This window comes from Pocillopora damicornis, chromosome 11, assembly GCF_964200805.1.
Source record: "Pocillopora damicornis chromosome 11, jaPocDami1.2, whole genome shotgun sequence".
Taxonomy (NCBI): Eukaryota; Metazoa; Cnidaria; class Anthozoa; order Scleractinia; family Pocilloporidae; genus Pocillopora; species Pocillopora damicornis.
This window is the reverse complement of record NC_142680.1, coordinates 8,730,670-8,751,169: the sequence shown is the minus strand read 5'-3', so window position 1 is coordinate 8,751,169 and position 20,500 is coordinate 8,730,670. Positions and strand designations below refer to the sequence as shown.

Genomic DNA, 20,500 nt, shown 5'->3' with positions numbered 1-20,500 from the left:
TAACAATAATAATAATAGTGGTTTATGTCTTATTAACATCTGAATACGATTAAATGCGCCTTACAACTATAACTACCTGTAATGATTACAGCAAAGTATACTAAAGAGTGCCAAAAATTTACGATCTAAAATTAATCAATCTAACTATAACAGGCAAAAGCCTTCCTAAATGAGTAAGTCTTTATCTTTTGCTTGAAAACCAATAAGTAAGGTTATCGATGTCTCTGACGCTTGCAGGCAGACTGTTCCAGGGTCAGCGGAGTTTACACAATCGACCCAGATGGTTCGGGCGCCTTTAATGTATATTGTGACCAAATTATAGCTGGTGGGGGATAGACAGTGATCCGGAAAAGAGTGGATGGCTCCGTTGGTTTTCATTGCACCTGGAATGACTACAAATGCGGCATCGGTAACTTGATCGGTGAATTTTGGCTCAGATTGGACAAGATAAACCGCCTGACCCGAAACATAAAAAAAAAAAAAAAAAAAAAGCTGCGAGTAGATCCAGAAGTAAAAACTGGCGAAACTGTTCACCATGAGTATGGCTGGTTTGGGATTGGGAGACAACTAATCACCGGTTATACCTTGGTAATATCATAAGTAAGTAAACCGTTTCAAGTTTTAAGCATTCATCGTTCGATTTTTTTACGAAAACCTGACACTACTAGTGTTTTGAGACGTCACCCTAATCTATGCAAAACTATGTAACTTGATAATATTTTTTACCAAGTGGCACGTGTTAGCATGAAAAATTATCGAGATAAACAACAACACTGAAGTGAATTCATTTTCCATTTTTTCGGGTAAATTTACAATTTAGCCTCCGAGTGCAAATTTTTACTTTGCCTTAAGGATAATTAAAGGAAAAGATTATGAGCGATTTTAGCTTTAGAGTAAGAAGACGATAACGTTCGATTACTAAACTAGATTTCAACGTCCACGCAGTTACTGCTTGCATTTGTAAACACAGTCGTCGTAAAAAGTTGGATCATTTGCCGCAGTCTTAAGGTTTTAGCAGAGTTCTTTACAAGATATTTACGCTGCAAGTGGGAAGAGAGAGCGACTGGTTTTTTCAGTCGAAAGAATCGCTGCAAGAAATGACAAGCTCTAATTTAATTGCTTCGCAGCATGCGCACCGTTCGCAAAGAGACCAAAAGTTGAAGGCGGACATTCCTTTTGGTCCAAGTCCATTAAGATAGTGCACCTGGTCTTTTAAGAGAGTGTTAACAGGCTGGTCATAAATATAGTGCCCGGTTTATTCCTGCGAAGAGAGGCGATCGATCACTAGCGCTGCTTGATATATATGAAATCTTTTCATTAGCCAAATGATAACGAAACGGAGATACCTTTAACTTCGAAAAACGTATCTATGGCTTTCTACCGTTCTTCTTAAAATGTCTCTATCCCAAAAGTTGTGCAAACTTTCCTTAAAACCTCGTCGTAGATCGCTGTTGTCTGAAAAGTTGACCAGAAAAGCATTCTCTTCACTCTCTTGTTTATTAGTACGAAAATATATGACCAACTCTAGGCAATCAGAATTCACGAAAGAATCGGCAAAAGGTGCCAATCAATAAAACGTCATTATATATTTTCTTGCAAAAGACTGACATTTTAGAACACGATTAGTGTCAGGTTTTCGAAGACGTTCTCTCGCTTCCGTTTGACCCTGGTGGGTACAGGATTTTTTGGGGGGATCACTTTCTGAAGGAGCTCGGAAACCAGGCTCAACTCAGTACCCAAGCCTACTGAATTTGTGCCCAAGCCTTTCCTTGCTTGCGTGACCTTTTTTGCCACTAGTTCATGTCGTCACACTGGAGAATACAAGAAACATCAGCGTGTAGTAAACACAAGCTCAAATTTTTAAAGCAGTAATCAGCATCCCTGTTTTGTTTTTTGTATCCCGAGACAGCGCTGAGTTAGAATCGATATTTAAATCTTAATTATTATCATTTAAATCCGACTTTTCCACTGACTGCCAAACCAGCAAGCCTTAGGGCATTAAACAGTGAGGACTTTTAAAAAGGCCTTGTATTATATACAAGTAGCTGCTTTGGGGGAGGGGAGTGGTAAAGTTTCAAATTTTTTTTAAGAGTATGTGACACAATGATAATAATGATAATAATGAAAAAAAAATCATTTTTCCATCTTTTGTCGCAAACACATCTGACTTAGAGTAATTTGTGGAACATACCAGAATAGCCTTTCTATTAATCCGAGGCCTCAGTGGTACACAGTTACGATATTAAAATAATTTTCTCTTGTGTGAGGCATCAATCAATTTAAGAATTACCAAGTGTGAAATTTCAAGTAAATATGGTCCAGAAACTATTAATTTTTTTTAGAGGGTGGGGCCGGGGGAGGAGGAGTCAAAATATCACGTTTGTGTGCCGTTTTCACTCTTTGCATCCTGAGCACTCATACACGTACACTTCAGTTGGATGCGCAACACAACAGGGTCAACAAATAATCGAGCAAATAACTAAGACGTGTAAAGCTTCCAGGGATGATATAAATTTACTGCTATAGACAGTGAAAAGGCCTTATAGATTTTACTCGGTGCAGAAACTTAAGACTTTCTAATAAGATTATCAAGTTGTCAAATACATATTTTAATATGAGTGATATCATTTTTTTCATTTAGTCGAAATAAACTTAATCTCAAGAATAAATAAGCGGATTACTACACTTACGACGAATTTTGTGGTTCATCAAAAAAAGTACATGGTTCAATTACGGGGTTCAACGAAAAGTTACTGTTGTTTTCCTGCTGGGATTTTATGTCTTCCAGACGAATGCCTATGTTACTGCTATTTTGACGTAGTAAAATAACACTGCATACATTTTTAACACCTATTCTCGATGAAGTGCACTTCTTATGATTGAGCTGCAATCCAGCGACTCCTTCGGAAAAACATGGCAACGAGAGCAGAGCTTGTAAGGCACTATTCAAAAGCAAGTAATTCCAAGGTTTGAAATTCCCTTTGGTTCCATTTGACCGTCAGTAATGTTTAGAATTAACTAAGAAAGCATATTTTAGCCGAAGGCATAAGGTTCGTATATGAACGGAGCGTAGAGAGATAAGGTAATCTTCTTTCCCGCTAAAATTACAAAAAAACAAGCTAATAGTTAACTTCCCATTTTTTTTTTCCCGCGCAAGTAACGAAAATGTTCCCTTCCCTTGCCCCCTCCAATCGCACTTAAACCAGTCGGGGAAGGTGATTGAAGAATTGTTAAGGTGTCATCAGAAGGTTTGGTTACCTACCTGAGTCTGGTGTCTAAGCTCCTTCAGAAAGTGATCCCAAAAAAAATTTTACTGGCGGGGGAGGGTACGGCTACACGTTGGCTACTTCAATACAAATGTAAGTCGTGATGAAACTCAGCAGGGTTTGTTTCTCTTGGTGTCATCAATCGCAGGATGGTTCTATTTGATAGGAAAAATTTCCGGAAATTCCAGTGGAAAATCGAATGGAAAATAACTTTTCGGAAACAAATACATGTTTTTCAGACGGCAGAGAACTATTTTGGATACAATGTACGCCATGAACGGATTACTAGACCCTTGACCAACCTTTTATGTTAATGATAGTCTTGAGTAAAATACCAGGAACCATTTGTTCAAGGGCAGATAACGCAGTCCAACGGATAAATCGTTATTTGGTGCATAAGTGTTAACAAAACGTACTGCGCTATCCACCGGATAGAGATCTTTTCAGTGGATAGCGCTATTCACCCTTCGAACAACCGGAGCCAGAAATTCTTTCTTTGGCCATTAAAAGTTTAAAATTCGCATCACTGGATTTATTTATTATAACTATTTTTTATTTATTTTTATTTTTTTTAATTTTTTAATTTTTTAAAATTTTTAAAATTTTTAAAATTTTTTAAATTTTTTAAATTTTTTTTAAATTTTTTTATTTCTTTTTTAACGGGTGTGTTTTTAACGGAAGTGGAAACAGCCCATTCCGTTGAAATTAATTCAAGTGACTTTTTCCGCTATCCAAAGTATGAAGATTGAATTTGACTAATCATCAGCTCTAAACTAACATGTCGAGACCACCAGATATGGTAGACATCGACATTTTGACATGAGGGAAAACCGATTATCACCGTAAAAATTAAAGAAACGTTATGTATTGAGAACTAAAACCAGCTTTTGAAGCCACAGGTTAACAGTGAGAAGCTGGGGCTCAACTTGTTAATGATAAATGGTATATACTGAAACAGTGGATAACGTTGAAGGTGCGCTCTCTTTGGCCACACAAACTCCGAATATCTTTTGTTATTCACCTCCGAGCAATGTGCGAAGGATTTTCAACCAAAAATGTTGTAGTTGTTGCAGGTATAAATAAGTCACAATCACACTTAAGCGCGTAAATTATTTCACTGTTTTAGTTTATAATAAATCAACTATCTACATCGATGTCTATGGCTAGCGATGGGCTACCGCTTCGCGGCTCGGTACATCTATAAATAGAAACCTTTAGCAGACCACGACGGTGACAACAACGAGGAAGAAGCAAAACAAAAGATTTAATGAGCAGAACAATAGCACAGCATGTGCGTTTTAAACTGTGTGCTACAGCAACAACAACAAACTGTCCTCGGCAAAATACCAACGCCAGTGTAATCATCAAGATTTGCGTGGTCCAAGAAAGGAAACTCTGACGGCAAACTATTTAAGCTTCCATTAGAACTCAACGCCACTCTCATACGTTATGCTGGGGTTAACTTGAGGCGTCGTAAGAGATGGTAAACACATTTATTTATTTATTTTTATTAAGGGGTCATAGCGGCGTGAGTCATGTGCCAAATAGGCTGTCTTCTTGTGTTTTTTTTTTTTTTCTTGGTTAACAAAAGATTTCGGGCCGAGATAGCTTTTAATTATATATTTGTGGTTTCATTCACTCTGCTAATCAGTATCAAACACAATGCTGTTGGCAATTCTGACTGCATTAAAAACGGCCGTCTGGCTAACCATGACAAACGTGAATAGAGCTGATTTCCAATATTCATTATCTGTGTATGATCATTTGCAAAGCTGACCCCCTGTGTTATTGTAAATCAAAGAGCACAAAGCCATTGCAACATATTGTTACCTTGACTATATGGAACTGCTGTTGTTTTATTAGGCCAACATGTATCGTAGGGCCAGGAATTTTTTTCTGCCTCTACTTAATTTATAGTTGCAATAATTCGCGACGTAAGCTTTACTCTTGCAAGAACGCATCAGTTCGTTACAAGACAACAATGTTAAATATCGACTGCCATGACATTTCATCTTTCTTATACTTCGTCGAATTCTTTCACGACAGTTAAACTTAAACGTCGTTTTATTTAATAATTTTTTTTTTAGCATTTACATAGCAATGCAATGTAGATAATATGCGTATACATGAAAGAATACGTGTATAGACAAATTCTCTAACCTTTCTGCTCTTGTTCCCTAAACTTTTCAAACTTTGTATTGGTATTCTCCATGGTTTACGATCACGTCCACATACACGATGGGATTTGCGTTTATGCTTCTCTCGTTTAACATTTGAGAGCTCAGTTGATATAGCATATTTCTCGATGAGGTTTCACTCACCAATGTTCGCAAATTCGAATGCTGCGTGCATGTTTTGTACGCGCTTTGAGCGTATTATACACAGTATCAGTACTGATCTTGCAGGGCATAAACATCTCTTCTTTTTTCCTTGTACCATGCAAGGTGCTCATCAGTCAGAACGTCGTGCTTGTGTCAAAGTCAAAACGTCGTGTATGCGTGTTAAGGACTTGTCTCGATCTGCGATTGAACGAAAAAGAAAAAAAAAAGGAAGGCGGTATTTCAACTTTCACTTTGCTAAACTATGAAATCATTTGTGGTTTTGCTCAAGTCCAAGTAAGTTTTCATCACTAAGGAAAACAACTTTTTGGCTTTGAGAAAGACATTTTAGACTTCTTCATCGTTCGCTTTGATAAATCAGCAGTTTCCTAAATTCTAGGAACAGTGCGCAGAAAATTATCAATAATATTGATAATAATAATGACAATAAAGACAATTTTAAGAGGGTTACGCTGATTAAGGGTAAACTGAGTAAGCAAATTCTCTTTTTTCTGTTTTTACCTTTTTTATCCTTTAAAAATTATGAAGAGATTAATGATAACTTTTCCGTTTCCGAATATCTATCTTAGTTTTGGATATATTTGTTGTTGTTGCTGTTGTTTTTTTCTTTTTGTCGGTACCATATGTGAAACAAATAACGAATGATGCCGTTTACATGATCCAGTTTTACATTAAAAAGTATTTAAAAGGAGCTATCTCGGTCGAGATGCTGCAACGAACAATGAATCATGGCAGACTGAGAAGTTGTGATAAAATCCTGTGTCCAAATTACACCTTTACATGTTTTTCAGATCACCCATAAAAAGCTTCATAGGCCAAAATCAAAATTAGAAACCAGTGTAGGCTTGGAAATCCTCGAGAATAAGAGAAGTTCTGCGATCTGCCGGATTTAATATGGCAACACAATCGCAAGCTATCTAAATAAAAAAAGAAGTAATGTATAATAGTCTTTATTTGTTCACGATATAAAAGTCACATATCGATCGTAGATTATTTTTTTAACGATATAATCGGAAATGGCCTTATCGATAGCACTGAAATAGCAACGTCTAAAAATCACTAGAAAAAGTAGTAACTGTAAGGTAAGAAAAAACATGTATAAACAGCAGCTTAGGGTATAAATACATTGCAATTGTAAGTCTTTCTGAATTAATTGAAGAAAATATTCATTTCTGAAATTAAAGTTGTTCACGTTATATGTTTATAATTTTTTAAACACTCCTTATAAAGTCTGCGAAGAATCAAACATTTCTGATACAAACTAGCTAAGATATATTTCATTAAATTTGATAAAATATGGCTCAGTCTATGACGTTTCTACCTAGCTAATCTGATATTATCATAACTCGATCCACTGTTTTCTTCTCGTACAAACTACTTTATCGATTGGGCAGATGCAAGTGTCGTCTTGATAGTTCTTTAAACTACTAATCCACTTTTAAAAATCACTGAGTAATACATTGAAAAAAATGGACTAAAATACGAGCGAACTTAATTTTGGAGTATAGGCGAGGGGTTGTGGGAGGCCAGCGGCACATACCCAGGAAAAATTGGCTTATGTACCACCCCCTCCCCCACTGAGCATCCAAATACTGCACTTCATGTCTTGTTGTGAGGGAAACACTTTAAGATGGTATTTACTCAGTGGAATACATTCAAGCACGCGATCACTAATCAGCCAATCACAATCACAGTAGGATGAAGGGACAGTTTGGGTGTGAGACAAAATCCAATCATTGTGGCTGTCCGTAATTATTCGATCAAACCCTGCCGTCTCCATTGGCTTTACTCTTGGTTGGATCTTTGATTTTGGGGAGGTATCTCGCAGGGGCTTGCAAGGCCCGACCGGACGAAAGTAACTTCTGAACGAGTATTTACTTTCGTCTACACGTAAGGGTAAGAGAGCCTGTCCAACACACAAGCGTTACAGTACATTGTTTAGCTGTCTAAATAACTTTTTTTTTCTTTCACTTTGGATGTTTGGATTTTTTTATGCTTTTATGTCTATTGTCTATACAAATACGCTCGAAAGTGGTGATAAAAAGATCTTTTTCTTCAAAGGCCTCCGTTTATTGTCGTGTCAAGAAACAGAACCTTTTCTTTAAGCTCCACTTTTAGAGCAAAATCTACATTTCTATCAGAAGTTTTAGTTGTATTAATGTTTAAAATAGGTGGACGTACCCTAAAAGGCATGCGTTTTCAAATAGAAAATCATAGGCGTGGCCTAGACCTAAGACCTGGCGCCCTTATGGAGGATATTGGGCAGTGCTTGCTCTAATAAATTCGGCAATGTACGACATTTGTAAAGAAGCCGTGTGGTTTGAAGTCAAAACATCAATAGTCAGCGATTACTTGTCGAAGTGTATTTACATATCCACCACCTTCATCAACACTCAGGTAAATAATTTTTCTATTTTATACTAGAATGGGCATCTCCTATTACTCAAACTTGTTGTCTGTTTTACTTTTCTAGGTAAACTTAGAAAAAAAAAAACAAAAACAAAAAAAAAAACTAATCTCAAATATTGTATTGAAAACATATTTTCTTGATCAACGAATGAAGGATAGTTGAATTAGACCAGTGAAAGGTATCCTTTGACCTATGAATGCTCTACAATACCATTCAGAAACGAAAACGAAAAAATAAAGGTTTTCAGTCTATATACCGCTAAAAAGAAGAAATGAAGTCCACTGGTCTAATTTTCATTTCTGCTGATTTGGGAATGTTTTCCTCTGGTATGGTACCTAACCTACTCCAATAGATTGCGCGCGAGGTTTTATTATCAAAGTAAAGCCCGTTGAGATTTGACCAAACAGCACAATGTGCATCGGTATACCACCAGCCTCCGCCTCTCTTTTCATCACAATTATGAGGATCTCTGTCCCAGGTACCAAAAGAGAAATCCCTATGAAGACCGAGGGAATCATTGATCACAGTCTCACCTGTTCCAAAACAAACCAAAAAAGAAATGAATCAGCATTAGGATCATCCTGACACCTTGGAAGTGTCAAGCTTGGTGTTTGTGGCAAAACAAACAAACGAACAAACACCAAACAAAAACCAAAGCGAACAAAAACACAGGCAGAACAAAACTCAATTTAAACAGTAGTTACATGCTGCTTCGATTAAAAAGATTTCTCCTTACACAAACGTCATAAGTTTTCAATGGCAGATGAAGATAATTAATAAACTATTATTCGAAGAGGTGGGCAAAATATCGTGATTTTGTTAATAGCGGGCAAGTCAGAGAGTAAATCAACTACGATATTTTTCTGGAGCTGAGTTCAGTAACTGTATTATCATTGAATTGCGGACTCCAAAGCAAAGTACCATTTTCAACAGAGGAGCTTGGACTCAACCCAGCGAGAGTGGAATAAATCAGACGCTTAGAGGAGCAAACCATTATTCTTGTGTTACATGTGAAAGGTGAGGAAGGGAAGGAGGGAGGGAGACAGGGCTCTCAACGGATGAAGAAAATTATAGATTAATCCAAACGATGAAAGATAAAGAAGGGTTTACGAACTAGTCGTACTGCCAATGAACAGCCGGTACTTAGCCGTTTCGTTGCCAATCCCAAACCAGTCATACTCAGCGTGAACAGTTTTGCCATTTTTTATTCCCAGATCTACTCGAAGCATGTTGTTTGTCTTGTTTCGTGTCAGGCGGTTTATTTTGTCCATTCCGAGCCAAAATTCACCGATAAAGTTACCGAAGCCATATTTGTAGTCATCCCAGGTGCGGTTGAAATCAACAGAGCCATCCATTCTCTTCTGAAAGACTGTCCATCCCCCGCCCGAAGTAGTTTGGTCACAAGATACGTTAAAGGCACCTGAACCATCTGGGTCGATTGTGTAAACACCGCTAATCGTTTGACCGGATTTGTACAGCTCAGCACAGTTTTTAGCTGTTAGAAATAATAAGGAGAAATAATAATAATAATATTAATGATAATAATAATAATAATACATAAAAATGAGTAAGGGGTGTCAATACACGTACGAGAATAACGAATCTTACTTACATTTCTCGGATGTCCTGTTATATGTCACCTCTTCTGGTATTACTTCTTCCTCTGCTTCTTTCGAGTGGACAGCAGTGTTCTTTCGGGAATTTATTGAGGCTGCACGCGTTGATGGTAAAATTTCGAAAGTCACAAAAAGTGCCAGAAACAGCAGAGCAGAACCTGAAGGAGAGAAGTCATTATGTGTTCTGAAGTCACTCCAGCTATGATATGTTATAATGCCAAGTTACAGACTGAAATAAGCAAGAGATTGGGGAAAAAACTACAAATATGATACGATGAAATAATGACAACAAAAGGCCGCAAAAACCTATGATTGGTGGCGAACGAGGGGGGGTGGGAAGGGGGAAGGGGGAAGGGGGAAGGGGGAAGGGGGAAGGGGAGAAGGGGGAAGGGGGAAGGGGAGAAGGGGGAAGGGGGAAGGGGAGAAGGGGTAGAAGGGGGAAGGGATATCATGATTTTCCAAGATAATTCTCTTCCAATGAACTGCCAACTAAGGGGGACGGGGAATCATAAGAATATTACGGAGTCTCGTGCTTGTGGCGCATATAAACCCCATGACTTAAACGGGTGGTACAACTGAAATGACTGCATCACTTACAGTCCCATGTTTGAAAAAGGTAAGCATTAGATCTTAGCTCGTAAATTTCTGCACACTGTAAAATTTACACCCAACATCCAGATGTTACATACCTATTTCTTGTCGTTTTCGTTCGCCTTTCCTCATTGTAATTCTTCGGGTTTCGTTTGCAGTGTTATTCATAAAAGCTGCAGAAAAATATAATAAATAACTAAATAAATAAAATTATAATACTAATAATAAAAATGTTAATATAATTTGACAACTTAAACAAAATCAAAAATAAAAAATCTTCATAAAAAGTATAATGGCGAAGACTGATGGGAATTAACTTACTACTAAGTTCACCAAGTTTACTTATTCCCTTTCTCTTACCGCACGCCTCCTTCGTGCTCCGTCCAAAAACTTCCAAAAAAAACCGCGTGAATTTTCTTTTATGATATAGGCGAAGGAGACAAAAAGAGATAAACCTTTTCTGTTTCAGTTCATGAAAGCTGAGAACTTCCGTTACCACTTCATTAAAATAGAACTTATACTTCTATGTTGTTGCGAATTTCCGACAAAGGGTCGTAACAAGACGCACCTTTAATTTGTGTTATAGTTGTTCTTTCGTCAGTCTTTTGCGGAGTTCCCGAGAACTTGTATGTTTATTATATTACCGGAATATAATTTGGCGTCGGTTCGGCTAGTGTTAAGAAACCAGCTAGTCTTTCAAAATTGTCTGAATATCAACTTGTTTCGGCATTTCCTGTTCAACAGGAAGTATCTAACAACCTTTAACATCTTTATCTGATAAATGTTAAACATGTGCTAACATGATATTGCAATAGAAGAAAAAGATTACCCTCACGGGTGAGCGGCAACTACAACAAATGCACAAACGAAGTTTGACTCAACTTGTGCCTTCCAAGTACTAGTTAAGTCCTATTACCAGCTAAACGAGCAAGCGAGATGTCGGGAGCGCTCTTTATACCTGCAATCGAGCAAAATTATAGAGTAGTCATTACATAACATAGAAGTGAGGGATACCATCTTGGAGGAAGTAACATCTTTGTCTACCTAGGCAGTGTAGTCAGCATTGACGGAGGTTCCGATGAAGATATCAAGGTCAGAATAAACAAAGCCAGAGTAGCTTTCAATATGCTGAGGAAAGTGTGGTCCTCCCATGTCATCTCACGGAGAACCAAATTTAGAATTTTTAACACCAATGTCAAAGCAGTCCTCCTCTATGGCTCAGAAACGTGGAGAACAACTAAGCAAACGTCCCAGAAATTGCAGACCTTCGTCAATAAGTGCTTTAGGCGAATTTTAAAAATCAGTTGGACTGACAGGGTAACGAACGAGATGCTGTGGGAATTAGCAGGCGAGGAACCAATCATAACTCAGATCTCTTGGAGATGGACAGGTCACATCTTAAGGAAACCGGCTAACAACATCACCCGGCAGGCACTACGTTGGAACCCCCAGGGCAAGAGAAAGAGGGGTCGTCCCAGGAACTCCTGGAGAAGAGGTGTAGAGTCCCAAATGAGAAACTGGGGCCACACTTGGGCCACTTTAGGAAGATTTGCCTAGGACAGAACCCGATGGAGGACGGAAGTGGTTAATGGCCTATGCTCCAACCGGAGCTAAGGGAGAATCATCATCATCATTACATAATTGGTCCAGGGTCCAAAAGTGGTAAATATTAGTTCGTCAACTGCACCGATAATTCTCCATATTACATAGCAATATTCTTCTGACACAGTACGTTACTGAGATAATCAGGAGCAATCGAACCGTTTCATCAGTCAAAGTTGACACTTACAAATCTTATTTGCAATTGTGGGTTACAAACTCTTGACTGTGGATGACAAGCACTGGCCATGTTTTCACAGGTATTTCTTCAAGTAGCTTAGCGAAGGGCTAACGCCAGATCGGAAATTTCGTGAGAACAGTTGTTTTTTAACTTGTATAAGATCAAAGAGGTGAAGTTAAGTTGCGAGTTTGCGCACTGAGTTCTTCCAGTTTGACAATCATGGGTGTCAAATACTTCTTGTTCCCCATCAGAGTAAGGCGCGAATTTGTAACCATCTTTGTCTTGTAATTTTTCCACAGATATCATGTTGCTTTCGATTCCTATACATTTTCTTTCCTTCGTAATTTGTATCTGATAAGGTTTTTTTTTTAGCATGAGCAATTGTAACCGTATAGTCGGAAGTCGCTTGTTGAAAAAAAATGACGTTTTTTTTTTTTTTTTTGGCTATAACTCAAAGGCAAGTTGTAATGAAATCCGGGTTTTTTTTTTTCTTGGTTTCACAAATTGCAAAATAGTTCCATTCAATAACAAATTCCCGAAATTCCAATCAAATATCGAATAGGACATAATGTTTCTGGAGTCTTGTTTTAAAAATTTTTCTCAATCCCTGGAAGTCGTCCATTATCGCGGAAATTTGGAAATTCCGACCATGAACTTAAACTTGTTATTTCGTCGGTGCTGTGGAGGACATGATACGGCTAGAATCAATATGACTTTCGGAAGTCAATTCTAACACGAGCATCAGCATTGGAAAGATAGCTACGTTCGTTTGTTATAGAAAATTCATCTCTCAGTTTGGTGGATTAACCTTTCACTCCCACGAGTGATTAGTACTGAATTTCACCTTACCAAATCAATACTGTATCTAGCAAAGTGATTAACATAGAGGAAAATATCAATTGGAGGATCATCCGTTGATCCATTACAAATTTTTTAAACTACCGTCAAAAGAATTGTATGCCAAGGAGAAACACTTATGAGATCTTGGAAGTGAATTGGTTGAAAGTGGAAGCTAAAAAATCTACGGTTCAGGTCCTTAATCTCTCGTGTTGGCTTTTTCCCAAAGTATTATTTTTTTTCCGAAGAAATTTTATCTCGATCAAATCTGACCAAGAGATCACATGACGTCTTGAACAGACTGATGAAATTAAATTAAGACGACGAAGAGCATTATTAAAATTGACTCTTGCCACTTTTCTGATTGAATTACAGGAGAAATAAAGAAGAGAATTATAAGCAGCAAGCCATTTTGCCTGTGAAAAGGATTAGAAAGAAATGGTCAGGAATGGCGGTAGTTTAAAAATTTTGGTCAAAAAGAGTAAAGAAAAAAGTTGACACTGACTGAAAACTGTATAGTTTTGGACGTTTCGGTTATTACAGTTGCCTTCTTCAGCAAAGATAAAAATGGAAATGTCTGACGGCGTCCTGCTTAGTATGTGTTCACGATGTGTGATAAAAATAAATCTCGCAGGAATTTTCAAATGTAACAATAGTCTTATGTGTTTGGTAGTGTTATGTGTTCGTTTATAGCGTTTATATCTCGCAGGGAATGCCAAGCTTTAAGAATCGATCTTTGTCGCCACGCCAATAACCTGTCAACAATTTCAACATTCTCTAAATCTGTTCGGTGACTGTGAAGCATATGGTGTTTGGCCAACAAAGAGTTTTCATCCAATGTTGGTATGGCCTTTGTGTGTTTTTTACGCGTGTTTTTAGTGAGAGCGATGTCTGACCAACGTAAACAAAATCACAACCTTTCCATTTGATTTGGTACACGATTCCTCTGAAAGACCCTTTCTCGATCTTGTCTTTTGGCTTTTTAAGTATGCTCGAGATAGAACGGATAGGCCTATGGGGGACCTCGATGTTTAAACCTCGAAGAACTTTTATGACTCTCTCGGAAAATCCCTTGGTATATGGAAGGATAACCAAGCCACGCTGGTCGATATCATTGATTTCTTGCTGTCTGTTAGTTTGCCTGGCTACACATCGAATATTTTTAGTGGTAGATAAGATTTAGTATTTGTTTAGGCAACTGAGTCTGACCTTAAGACGTTCATTCCATCACCACTTGTGACATATTCCACCACGGGAAAGATAGAACCACCTATAATTGGCCTCGATCCCAACGTAGTCTTTTCTTTTTTTTTTTTTTTTCATCTGAAGGGGTCTTGGCTTTATTTGATTTCCATCGACAAGTCAGATGAAATATCCTTCATTACCAATTGTTTCACATTTGCTTTGTAAATTTAACTGGTTGCTGACAGCTTGAATTCACTTGAATTCTGAGGCCACGCAAATGCAATAACCAGCTGCACTCCAGTTGGATTTCTTTCGATATGGCCCATAAAAGTCGTGTTTTAGAAAGCTGATAGGCAAAGGACTGAGTTTGGCGCCGTGTTCTGTGCTGCATGAAATTGTCCCCCTCAGTCAGTAGGGGCAACTCAAACTATCGGATTGTTGTATTTCTTGCAGTGGTCGATTTAACTCAGAGTCTCGTATTGAGAACTAAAGTGGAATGCCAATATGTGTCTTTGAATTATTATATAATTATTTCCTCGTACTATTCAGACTTTATGTTTAACCAAAAACCTTTAATTCAAAGCGCTTGACGCCCGTTTGTCCCAATGAAATAGCAGAAGATAATCCTCAGATCTAACTGCATCAAGCCAACCCAAAACAAGAAATCACGCTTTGTCTTTCCCGTTGTAAAACGATGCAACGACCAATTTCAGGGTCGTTAGCATCACCATGCTTTTGGTAGTAACATGAAGGCAAGCACCTTTTAGTGAAAAAAATGGAGTATGAAGGACTTAACAATTCGTTTTTAAATCTTAAACCAGACGATATTCGGCACGATGGACGATGAATCAGCAAAATATTCACATGATACTTATTAGGAAGGCAAATTAAAAAAACTGACTATAGCTGTTGACCTAATTTATCATTGACTCGACACTGACGTGCCATTCCGTTTCCCCAAGGATAAGCGAATTCGAAACTGAAATTGCTCATTTTAAAATAATCTTTCTGATCAAACGATTGACCCAGCCGACTGAGTTTGGAAATGGAAATTCTACCAAACTTGGAAAAAATACATTAGATGTTACCACGATCGTATCCGACAAACTGATTGTTCTCTATTCTAAATCATCACTGAAATATTCTGAAACGTCCGGAGTTGGACTTCCGCTCCTTGCAGATGTGATTATATAGACTGGATTTTTTGAAGGTTCTTTCTATTTCCAAGATTTGTGTTGCTTACAAACTCCATGGGTTAATAGCTGGTACGACATTCATCATTTTCAAATTGAAAAGCTGCAGCTTTTAAAAACGACAAAATGTTTCACGATAGGCTCTATTTTTGAAAAAGTGTCAATGAGCTCTAAGCACCGTTTATGAGTAAGTTTTATACTTCACAGCTCGTAAACCAAACGGCCAGATGTTACATACCAATTCCTTGTCGAGTGCCTCTCACTATAATGCTTTTGGTTTAAATCTTTTGGTGTAATTCTTTGGATTTATGCACTTCAAAGAAGTGGTAAGACTCTCACTTACTGTCGATGTTTTAAGTACCTAACTGAAGTGCATTCGCATGTTTTTTATTTTTTTTTTATATATACATCAGTGTCGTGGAATTCAAGAACTTTCCTTGTCACCATAAAGGCGGCACTTCTGGTCTTTTTTTATCGAAAATGATCACCACGGGGCGCCGTTAAAATGCTTATTACTTTAGCCAGTCTTTGCTGAGTCACATGCAGAGAGGAAATAAACGCGGTTAAAATGGCGCATAAAATATTTTGATATTGCTTTCCTTTTTAAAATGTTAGAAGAGAACACTGAAAGTTTGTTGGACAGACACCACGCTTCCGTGACAAGAAAAGAATGCATTAAATCTTAACTGGATATAAACAAAATTTTTGGGCCAACCTTTATTCAAAGAGGTGCGAGGTGATGAGATCTGTGTATTGTGTAGAGACAGAGGTCGAGATAGATTTAGTTCTCAATTAAGGGATTTGTCATTAAATAGCGAAAATGTCGCTTATCTTCCATGTACCGCGAGAGTCTGTTTCCATTAGTTTCGAGAGTCACGAAACTGGGTTAAAATGAAGATAAATGCTCTTATTGAGTGTTTTAAAGTACTCATCACATGGTAGACTAGAGACCTAAAAACGACAGACTGTTTTTCGCCATTTCCATGAGTAACTGTGAATGTTGCAATGCAATTATATTTTTTATATACATTACAGTACGGTAATGGAAAGGAGCTATGGGATTATTATATTAATTAAAGTTGACCCTAAGAAATCTTATTTGTTATCATGTAATTATGGATTGAACTCTGTTAACAGTTCTGCTGACAAGCACCGGCCGTACTTTCACGAAAGAGTTTTTAAGTGGTTTAACCACTGATATCCGGAATCTCAAGGACACAGCCGCTTTCCCCACTCGTTTAAAGGCAAAGCAATTGGAAATATTCAATGCAATTACAGGGATGCCAACCTCTGGAGATTTTTCTCTTTAGCGCTAGCCCCCACCATTGACCTTACCTGATTTGATCAACTAGCACTGATAATACCTTTAATGGCATATGTATTTTGTTACACGCGAACACCATCTGCATCTACCGCCATAACTCTAACAAATTGATTTAAATGAGCGCGTGCTCCTCTAATGAACCATAATTTAATCCGGTGACGTGAAAACACGGCCACAGATTATTCTACCGACTCAATTAACTGTTTAAAACAGCCATAGTCATACACCAAATACTCTTCGATCACCTTATATACCGTGTGCAGCTGCACAAAAAGCGTTTGTTTTGAGTGTGGACCAACAGAAAGAAAGAAAATGTCAGAAAGTGACGTGGAAAATGTCTCTGGGTAAGCTTTTATCAAACCTGATAGGAGAATATTGATTCTACTCGTTCTTCTTATTTAATTGCCTTTTAAACCGACTCCGCCGCTCTCCCCATAAGAACTGACGAAAGTGGATGTCACTTTGCGATATGTGAATAAGAAATGCATATGTGCGATGAAAAAACAACAAAGAAGTCTCTTTTGCTGTCAAATCGTGCGACCTAATAATTTTTTTTTACAAGAGACAGAGCTTAAAGTTTTGATTTTATCGAAAATGTCTTAGAGGAAGATTGTGCCAGCTTAGATGCTTAATGACTTAGCCAATTGTCGGTCGGCCCTTGCAAAATTAAGTGTGACGTGCAATACAACTCTAAGCCTCTCACAATTTAAAAGCCCTTGCATTAAATAACATAAATATTTCGGAAAAAAAATTAGATCGAAGTAAGTAGTTTTCCCATGATACACTGCAAACTCTATATCAAACTGCACGGCAGTTGTTACATACCTAGTCCTTGTCGAGTGCCCCTCAATTTGTCATTCTTTGGAAGAACGCACCCATGTGTTACAAATATGGTTTAGTTAAGACGACCTTCGTGTCGAGGTTTTATATAGATTACGAGGACCCTACCTACCGCCGAGTTCCTGTACATATGTTTTATGCACCTACGTGATGGTGGTCGACTACTCCCCTTATCGACATAGTCATCAAATTACTGCATAAAACGTTGTAAGGGCGTTCGCTTTCGAAACTCATCTGAAAGTAAGCGTGTTAGCAAACTTCAATACAAATGAAATTAAGTTTGTTCTGTTGTCTCACGACAAGGTCACTTGTTGTGGAAACCTAACGTTTCGACTGCTTACTGCAATTCTTCCTCAGGCGATGGGATCGACTGATTGTGGTACGGCATTATGTATCATGGTGGTCTCTTGTCTGTTCGACATCGGGGAGACAGGACGACTCATGCAAGAAAGAATGAAAGAGCACGACAGGGATATACGAATCACACGCACTCAGAAAATGCCAACGGAACCGGACACAAGCCGCTATGGAACGAAACTAAATTTATTGACCGAGAAAGCCATTGGTACACAAGGAAAGGGAAAGATAGACTCAACCCAAATAACATAAACAGGGACAACGGAACCGAAATACCGGAAGCGTGGATGCCTACAATAAGAAAACATCTAAACCAACGACGCACGAAAAATCAGCGAACGCCTGAGGAAACCATGGTACATGGAATGATAGCCGGATCGAAACGCACTAATCACAACAGACCACCATGATACATAATGTCGTGCCACAACCAGTCGACCCCGTCACCGGATGAAGACATGCAGTAAGCAGTCGAAAGGTTACGTTCAACATCAAGTGACCTTGTCGTGAGACAATAGAACAAACTTATAATATCATCCAACTACCACGATCAAAAACAACCTATTTCCTAACAAATGAAATTAAGTTCATGCCACCAACTGAACAATTGTGTAATTTATATCTCCTAATAAGTGAGGATTAGCGCTAAGGGGTATGGTGGGTAATCTAATTAGGCTACCACATCGGAAACACAGCAGGTGTTCGTTGTCATCGCTTCCGCGAAACAAGACGAACAAAAGGCTATATTCTGGCCGGATTTCCGGTTCAGACGGAGCGAATAGAAGGCCTTGCGGTTTTTAGCAAAATAGCTGTTGAGTCCTTTTTACGTTTTATAAATATGGAGAGTTATGTAGATTAAGACTTTTTTCCGGTAGCAAAATTCATCAAATTTTAACGCTGCGATTCAAATGTTTTTCTGCCTGCACAAGCCAAATTCCCTATTTTCCGTTCTTATGTCAATTTTCGCCTCAAAGTCACTGAATAAATATTTGCATTAGAACGCGATGATCTTTGCTTACAAAGTTTTCTCCCGCTTACATCTGATAACGAACCTCTGAATTTTTTTGCCATGGAACGATATACCACAGAAAGCATTTTATGGACTGCGAGGTTTTCGACTGATTAAAACTAAAGCTATGTGGCAGTGACTTTCACGAGCTTTTTTTGTCTGAAGAGTAGGGTTTTTGCCGTCCGCTAGAGCAATCTACTGATCTATCCCATCGACAATGTTTACATAAGATAATTAACTTAATTAATCGCATTAAATCAATGAGCCAATAAACTTTGACTGTTCCGACGGTTGTTGTTTTTAATCAGCAATTTAACAATTGAAGCGACTTACAGGATTATATTAGTGCTTTAGATAAATATTTTAAAGTTTACTCAAAAGATAAGTGTAAACTGTAACAAGCTTGGTTATAATTTATGCGCAGCCCAGCATTTCAAGCATGAATTCACTCGATGCCGAAATTCAACCTCGTTTCCAGGCTATGTCTGCCACATTGCTTTACGCCAATTAAAAACTACCACGTAGCGCCTATTGTGCATTTTCCTGCGGAGGAAAAACCAAGCCGAATTTTTTATTCTGATCCGTTTACAGCCAGAATAAATATTATGCATTTTGCAATCTTAAAAGTTTTTTGGTATCATCCAAGACTAAGCATGCCATTCAAGGAAAATTTACTTTCTTCAAAACTTGAAAATGCAAAGTATTATGCTATATTCAGATACCTTATACTTCTCCCGCCTCAATTACAGATTGAATTTGCTCCCCTCAAATTACTCTGACGAAAAGGTTAATATGATGTTATCTGGTGACGTTGGAAAGACCACTGTCAGTTAAACCGATTCAATTAGCTCGCACAATTAAAACGACAAATAGGTTACAACGAAAATTTTTAAACAGCTTGTCTTCACCTATCCGCCATTAGACAGACACCATTAGCTCTTTGAGGATCTTGTGTTCTATTCCAGAGAGTTGTCTCGCCATTCGATTGTTAGCTTTGATAACGTGAGAGCATAGAATTTGTCATTATGTCTTGGCACGTATTAAAATACCGTCACATTATCAACAAATCAATCAATCAACCAGTCAATCCATATGTTGATCGATTATTGACGTCAGAGTATTTGATGAACTCACATCCGGAGTTATCTTTAACTTGACTGTTAAGGAAGAGGACTGACCCTTTCTAGCGGATTTTATCAGCGTTTCAGATAGCTCGCTAATATCAGAATTAGAAGGATAAGAAAAAATAACAACAAACAAACCTCTTTTTCTGTCAAATGGTGGGACAGATTAAATTCTAAACGCCAGAAACAGAACTTAACGCTTTGATTTTATCGAAAGTCAGGATAACTTAGATGCTCAATGTCTTAGCCAGTCGTTGGTCAGTCGCGGTCAGAGTTGACCTTTCCATCCTAAAACTTAAGCAGGGAAAGCTACCAATCTGTCAGAGTAAATCAAGTGGCACTGATAATTCACTCTGATACATTTACTACAATCATTTATGATAAACAGTAGTATTATAGCTGTATCATCCACAAATATTTGACACTTTATAAGACTGGCTTGATGGCATAGTTAACATTCCATTTCCGTTCCTGTATTTAAGAATTTGTTCATGCTTAGCGTGCGCATATCGAGTTATAGATGCACGCGGGAAGTTTGGAGAGCACGAAAAGTGAGTAAGAATAGCTCGACGCGCAGCCGAGAGCAACTCTTGCTTTTTGAGTACTCTCCGAACTTCCCAAGTGCATCC

General features: G+C 38.0%; 1 protein-coding gene across 5 annotated transcripts in view; it reads right to left on the bottom strand.

Annotated features, from left to right (window-relative positions):
- Nucleotides 1-6,542: 6,542 nt before the first annotated feature.
- The window catches only part of LOC149037322 (angiopoietin-related protein 7-like), a 34,710-nt gene continuing 20,752 nt past the window's right edge, over nt 6,543-20,500 (bottom strand). For 3 of the 5 annotated variants that reach the window (XM_089187612.1, XM_089187614.1, XM_089187611.1), the window contains exons 2-5: nt 10,321-10,395; nt 9,628-9,789; nt 9,130-9,510; nt 6,543-8,548 (exon numbers count right to left, since the gene is read on the bottom strand). In XM_089187612.1, the coding sequence (XP_089043738.1) occupies nt 8,274-8,548; nt 9,130-9,510; nt 9,628-9,789; nt 10,321-10,390 (888 nt within the window). In that variant the 5' untranslated portion in view covers nt 10,391-10,395 and the 3' untranslated portion in view covers nt 6,543-8,273. Of the gene's footprint in view, nt 8,549-9,129; nt 9,511-9,627; nt 9,790-10,320; nt 10,396-15,455; nt 17,296-17,366; nt 17,555-20,500 lie in introns of those variants that run through there. The other 2 variants (XM_089187613.1, XM_089187610.1) reach the window with 2 other exon arrangements.